General features: G+C 33.1%; 1 protein-coding gene across 1 annotated transcript; it reads right to left on the bottom strand.

The window, feature by feature from the left end:
- Positions 1 to 309: 309 nt before the first annotated feature.
- On the bottom strand, positions 310 to 2,978 carry LOC17885052. The gene is made up of 7 exons (XM_006290775.2): positions 2,851 to 2,978; positions 1,546 to 2,683; positions 1,383 to 1,464; positions 1,238 to 1,304; positions 962 to 1,147; positions 823 to 883; positions 310 to 744 (listed from the first exon to the last, which is right to left on the bottom strand). The coding sequence occupies exons 2-7, from the start codon at positions 2,636 to 2,638 to the stop codon at positions 551 to 553; spliced, it is 1,683 nt and encodes a 560-aa protein (XP_006290837.1). The 5' UTR covers positions 2,639 to 2,683; positions 2,851 to 2,978; the 3' UTR covers positions 310 to 550.
- Between the last annotated feature and the right edge of the window lie 3,950 nt (positions 2,979 to 6,928).

Raw genomic sequence — 6,928 nt, forward strand, 5'->3', positions numbered from 1 at the left:
ATACTTAATTTTTTATATATTGGAGTACATAGAGTGCAATTTTCCTTATATTAAAGCATATATGACCAAACATGAATATAGAATGCATATATGACCAAATATATGTAGTTTGTTGATTGTTCAGAGTTGTATTGTACATATGTTTAACTTAATCCATAGTTTAATGTATATGTTCAACTGTGGCTACAACTCTGAACATATACATTTGGATTAAGTTTAAGGCATAACCTATGCCATATACGAACGCCTCTAGTTCGAAATCAGAGTTGTGATGAAAAGACACATATTAACGCATACCAGAATCCTGAATGAGACATGAAAATAACTCTAAATATCAAACTAAACATTACTAAACCATATCAGAGTAAGCACACTACTCACAAGAAAGGAAACGAGAAACAAACTACCTGTGGTTTCACTTTAAACAAAAAAAAACTACCTGTGGTTTCAAACTTCTAAAATGAAACACCAAGCCATCTTTAACAACAACATTAAAACATCACGCCGTTTTTAATTAATCCCCGAAACCCAACAAAAATCATCTTTTTTTCTACCGTATTAAGTTTCTAAATCTGTGTATTTGAGCAGGTACATGTAACATACGAATGGCCTCTCTGTAAAAATCCCAAGATTCACTTGCTTCTGTAATAGCTTCTTGACCAAAAGGGTTGTTCTTGATGAACTCTTGAACGTTTTCAGCATCTACCAACCTCTGAAGATGAAGTCTCAGGTCACCATTAGTACCTTAAATTCCATTTAAACCATTCAAAGTCAGTAAATAAATACACAGACCAAACAGAAGTACTGATTCGTGCTAAATACCTAAGGATGTGTCTGTCTTGTTCTGATGATTGTATGAATGAGGGAATATCGCTGTATATGGCTGTAACATTCAAATAGTTCAGTCAAGAAGCTTTAAAACCATCGATAAGACACTAGAATTGTTGTGTAAGAAGCTTACTGGGTTAAGCAACGCTTTGTAAGGAGAATCATCAAGCAAAACAGTGTTGGTTTCGTTGTAATCACCCATTCTCCACGGTAAATTTGGATCGTGTTTCTCCCAAAGCCGGTTTAGATCTTTGAACACCACAAACTTGTGCTTATTTTCAAGAGAACCAATAGTCGTCGTAGCACAGTAAGACATGTCCTGCAAAAAGATATATCGAACCACAAAACGAATAAAAATTAGAACACTCGTTCCGAAAACAGAGGAAAACTATGTTAAGAACCACCTTACCCAACAAAACAACAGTTTCTTCATCATATCACCAAGCAAGTATTCAGTAATTCTTACAACATTGTTCCTGCAGTACAAGTAAAATAAGCGTTATATCGATTACACACACGGATAGTGTCAATGACGAATATGAGTAAGGCCTTACTGTTTTCTTGATGACCATATACCAACTTCAAACTTGTCAAAACAGAACTTGAGAAACTCTTCACAAAAAGGTCTCTTAAAAACTGAACATAAACAAAAACAATATAAGTTTACTATCAAGTACATAGTAATGTGGACTCACAAAAGAATCTTGAAAAACTCACTTGCCCTTCTTCCAATATTAATGTCAGCTTTAACATCTTTGAGAGGATTCACTACATCTGCAAGCAACCCATTAAGATCAAGAACAAGTAACTTTTTCCTCAAAACCATCGAATATGATCCGGTCACTTCTCTGATTCCACCCGAATCAACACAAAAACCTCTGTTTTCTCCCCCGGGAACTTCACTACTTCTCGCAATAGCCGCCACAAGAGAAGCTTCATCACTCTTTTCCACCTCTAAAACTGGAACATTTCCAATGTTTCCACCATTTTCGACATCATGTTTTCGACCTGCTAAGCTAAAAACCGAAACTTTCTCAACCCCGGGAACTTCACCACTCTTTCCCACCTCTAAAGCTGTAACCTTTCCAACGTTTTCACCATTCTCCACAACACCTATTCGATCTCCCACGCTCAAAACCGAACCTTCCTCAATCTTTCTCTCATTAGATTCGGTTTCTCCGCCTGATGCAACACAAGTCTCTTTCTCCTCTTCAATATCTCCTACCAAAGGAACTTGAACAACATTCACTTCGTTTCCTGACAACATTGGAACTACATAACTCTTTTCCACCTCTAAAGCTTTAACCTTTTCAATGTTTTCACCATTCTCCACAACACCTATTCGATCTCCCACGCTCAAAACCGAACCTTCCTCAATCTTTCTCTCATTAGATTCGGTTTCTCCGCCTGATGCAACACAAGTCTCTTCCTCCTCTTCAATATCTCCTACCAAAGGAACTTGAACAACATTCACTTCATTTCCTGACAACATTGGAACCTCTTCACTCTTTCCCACCTCTAAAGCTTTAACCTTTCCAACATTTTCACCATTCTCCACAACACCTATTAGATCTACCAAGCTCAAAACCGAAACTTCATCGATCTTTCTCTTAGTACATTCGGTTTCTTCCCCATTCTTGCAGCTTTCATCATCGCCCATTACCACATTAGTCTCTTTATTCTCTTCAACCACTGTTTCGTTTTGCAACAACATAGGAACCTCGTAACTGTTCTCTACATTACTACTAACCATTCTAGCTTTCTTCTTAATCACAAGTTCCTCTTCATCAGATCTTTCAATAGCTCTCATATTAAAACCAGAATTCGCATAACTAAGTTTACTTCAATATTAAAGCTGTAAAACAAGAAAGTGTAACAAATTTATTTATGATCTTTGTAATCTGAGTCTTTTGTAATCATAATTGATCTAGATTTCGAAATTGATTTAGTCAAAAGTAACAAAAATTCGCAAATTAAAAAAAAAAAGAAGAAGGAAGAAAAAGTTAAAGTTAAAAAACTTACGGATGAATTGGAGACTGAAGAAGGAGATGAAGAGATGTGTTCTTGTGAAGACAGAGTTTATGATTGGAGAGGAAGAGAAGAATTTAAGGATCTGAGGATTGGAGAAGACGAAACGACGACTTTTGTATGTCGTTTGGTATTCCCAAGGATGTTATGAGAGAATAAAAAAGAAAAAAGAAAAAAAAAAAGATTTTTGCAGAGCGACACGACAAGAGGGCAGTTAAGTCAGTTTCGAGTCGGGTCGGGTTATGTTGGGTTGGGTTGGTCGGGTCAGGTCATCGAGTTAGTTAATTTAGTTTGATAACTTTGTCAATATTGGAGACGGTGTGATTCGGGCCCAAATTTTTATAAAGCCCAAATACAGTAGGGATTTTTTTGTTTTAAAACTCATTTCGTTGAATGATATAGTTTGTGTATTACAATGAATAAAAACAATAGATAATTCGTGTATTTTTTTTTGGGGAAAATGTTATTTAAATGCCGAACTTCCAATTTTTGGCCATTGTAATCCTCGATTTTTACTGTGGTCATTAAAATCATAGACTTCTCATTGACGTTATTTTTAAATCACCATCTTCTGTTGACTGAGACAGATTGAGCATGTCGTCAAATCAAATCTTCTAACAGAGGAGTTAACAGCCGTTTAGGATCGTTAATCGATCGATGTTAAGTCGAAAAATGAGAATCACAAAGACAAGCGACGTCATTCTGCCTTCAACGAAAATGCCTCTATCTCAAATCGATGTCGTTTGCCTCGTAATTCTCATTTTTTGACTTAACAGAGATCGATTAACGATCCTAAACGGCTAATAACTCCTATGTTAGAGGTTTTGATTTGACGACATGCTCAATCTGGCTCAGTCAACAGAAGATGGTGATTTAAAAATAACGTCAACGAGAAATCTATGATTTTAATGGCCACAGTGGAAGTTGAAGATTAAAATGGCCAAAAATTGGAAGTTCGGGATTTTAATAACATTTTTTCTCTCTTTTTTTTCTGGGTGTGTGTTAAATTTGTGGAAAAAAATATTTGGTGTATTTTTTAGCGGAATTAATACTAGATATTATAAAATAAGTTATTGAAACCGAGTTCTTGCTAGTAATATATATATATATATGTATACATATATATATATATATATATATATATATATATATATTTTCATTAGAAGCAAACACATTACAAGGCCGAACCCTAGTGGCACGCAGGTCCAAAAAACATACACGGCCGAAGCCCAACAGGACACGCAGCCTAAAATGGCACGCAGGCCCAAATATATATAAGGATTCCAACTTCCTGAAAAGGCATGCAGGCTAAACAGAAAAAAAAAATAGTATAAAGGAAGGAACACTGGCCCAACAGCGGCCAAACCTGGCCCTAAACGAAGGAAAAGAACCAACTGCGAGCTAGCGAGGCTGAAAGAAGGTGAACCAAGTGGCCAGAAGAGAGGTACCTGGTCGAGCTGAATTTTGCGCCCTCGCCAAAGGACCTAAACGCGCTCTGACAACAGTCTGAATCTCTTTTATAATTTGAGTTGGGCGTCTAGCGGAGGTTGAACTAGAGTAAATTCGAAGATTTTTTTCTTTCCAGATGGAATAAATGGAAGCTTGGAAGAGGAGCTTGAGGATACAAGAGATATTCCCAAGAGAGGACATAAAGTCATGAGGAGGGTATAAGGAAGCTGCTGAGGTGAAGAACCTCCGAATACGGGCGGCGAAATCACATTCAAAAAATAAATGGTCCCGTGTCTTGTCTCTGTAGTTAAAGAATTTAGAGGGGTGTATTCAAAATGGAATTTTAAGAGATTTGAGTTTTATTGGGTTTTAAAATGATTTTGATGATTTTAGGGAAGTTCATATGACTTTTGTAAAATTCTTTCAAATCTCACCAAAAACCATGAGATTTGGATTTTTGTATTTTCAACTAAAGAAATCCTCTCAAATCTTCTGAAATCCTTCAAAATCATTAAAAGCCAAATCCACAAATTGTTTTCAATAACAATGGATTTTAAGGTGGATTTTGAAATCATTAGTTGAATAACAGTGGATTTCATGAGACTTTTTAAAATTCATGTTTGAATAACAGTAGATTTGTAAACTTTTTACAAATCACTTGAAATTTCACTTTGAATACACCCCCCTTAAAGTAGGAAAATTTTGATTATTGACTGAATATTGTTAAGGTGGTTTCAGTTTGAAGTGAATTACAAATTTTATATTTGTTCAATATAACATGTTTTCGGTACTCTTAAGTTTTGTAAATTATTGATAAATAATATATCAAAATTAAACTTACACAACAAGAGTCAAAATCCATATTTAGAATTTTCAAAATCTAATATATGTTACCGTAATAATATTTTTAAATATATATATATATATATAAAGTATATTGGCATATGATTTTTACCTCGTACGATTATTTATATTTTCCGAAATCAACTGTATAATTCTCCGATTTCAAGATTTTTAAAAATTAGCGAATCAATTAAATCTACAAATTCACCTAACTATAGATAATTACTAAATGTGGTAGAAATATTTCAAAACATGATAAGGATAATTATTATTTTTGTGTCATTTTCATAACTATTTGAATGCCGTCACAAGTCATGACGAATCTAGGAATCGTATGAACTTTTTTTTTACTATAACAACTAAACAAGTCGTGATACATCGTTACTGCTAGAAATCGTATTAATTCTTGGGGGAATTTCAAAAATACCCCTTTTCATAGACCTCTTTTTAAAAATACCCCTTTTTCAAACTTTATCAAAAAACCCACTAAAAATGTTGAAATTTATCCAAATATGTGTGTAAGCTTATAAATATATACACAAATTACCTTTATATGTGTATAAAATTTTATATACCTTTCATAAATAGCGTAAAAATAAATTATAAAAACCTTATAAAAACCTTATAAAAACCGTATAAACCCTTTTAAAACCTTTTAAAAACCTTATAAAACTTATAAAAACGATTTAAAACTATTTAAAACATTTTTAAATATTTGTATCAAATCTCACAGTAGTAGTTATTATATAGAAATACCTTATAAACTATATAAAACTTTATAATTTTTTATATTTAAAAAGGGGTATTTTTAAAAATAAATAGATAAAAGGGGTATTTTTAAAAAGGGATACACCAAAAGGTGTATTTCTCAAAAATTCTCTTAATTCTTGTTAACTATGACAACTAAAAAAAATGGCAATGGTGATGGCGTGACGGTGATGGGTGGCCACCGGAAAAGTAACAATGGTCAATATTTTCCCACTAACTTTTAAATCACTTTCTTTATTTCCTATGATTACATACATATTGCATTTTGAGAAAATTCACATGTTATGTAATGATGATATCTTAGCATCTACATATCTTTGATATATTGTTACTTATTTTTCTTGGGATCTGATTCTCTTAACTCAATATTACTTTTTATGTATTATATAGTGGTGGTCCAAACAAAATTTTGATCTTGTGATGATGATATTTTGAATAAAAGTGTGATTTATTAGGCCTTTTTCTATAAGTTGCTTAATCAAATGTAGCTTAATGTGCAAGAGTGCTTTGTCTTTGTAAGTGGACTAGATTCGGACCCGCGCTACAGCGCGGGGGAAAATTACCGGGTTTTTAATCCTTTGTACATTGCGGGATAATTTATTTGTGTTTGCTTTACTTTATTTTGTTTATTAATTAAATTCTATCATTTTTAGATTGTATTTTTGTGTTGGTTTCGAATATGTTCAAAATTATTTAAATTGTATGATTTTAGTTGGATTGTTAATTTTAGAACAATATGTGACATATATACATGTATAAATATTATACTATATGAATCATTTTTAAAGTTTAGGGATTGACCCGCGGTACACCGCATAATCATAAATACATGATTTTAACTTGGACCTTTCATGCAGTTTTGTAAAATTGCAAATCTCTAAAATAAACAAATAAAGAGCCAATGATTTCTTATTTCGTATCGTGTTAAAATGTAAAATCTGTGTTTATGTTACAATTTTCTGGTAGCAGAAACTTATTTATATAGATAATATTTTCTTAGAGTTAGGTTAGC

The sequence above is a fragment of the Capsella rubella genome, unplaced genomic scaffold (genome assembly GCF_000375325.1).
Source record: "Capsella rubella cultivar Monte Gargano unplaced genomic scaffold, Caprub1_0 scaffold_5, whole genome shotgun sequence".
In the NCBI taxonomy this organism is placed as follows: Eukaryota; Viridiplantae; Streptophyta; class Magnoliopsida; order Brassicales; family Brassicaceae; genus Capsella; species Capsella rubella.

What these genes read in the sequence shown, in the direction of transcription:
- LOC17885052 (XM_006290775.2), bottom strand. Translation starts at nt 2,638, where the DNA reads ATGAGAGCTATTGAAAGATCTGATGAAGAGGAACTTGTGATTAAGAAG. An exon ending in ACAAAGCGTTGCTTAACCCA is followed by an intron (nt 884 to 961) that starts GTAAGCTTCTTA and finishes TGAATGTTACAG; the next exon opens with CCATATACAGCGATATTCCC. An exon ending in CAAGACAGACACATCCTTAG is followed by an intron (nt 745 to 822) that starts GTATTTAGCACG and finishes ATGGAATTTAAG; the next exon opens with GTACTAATGGTGACCTGAGA.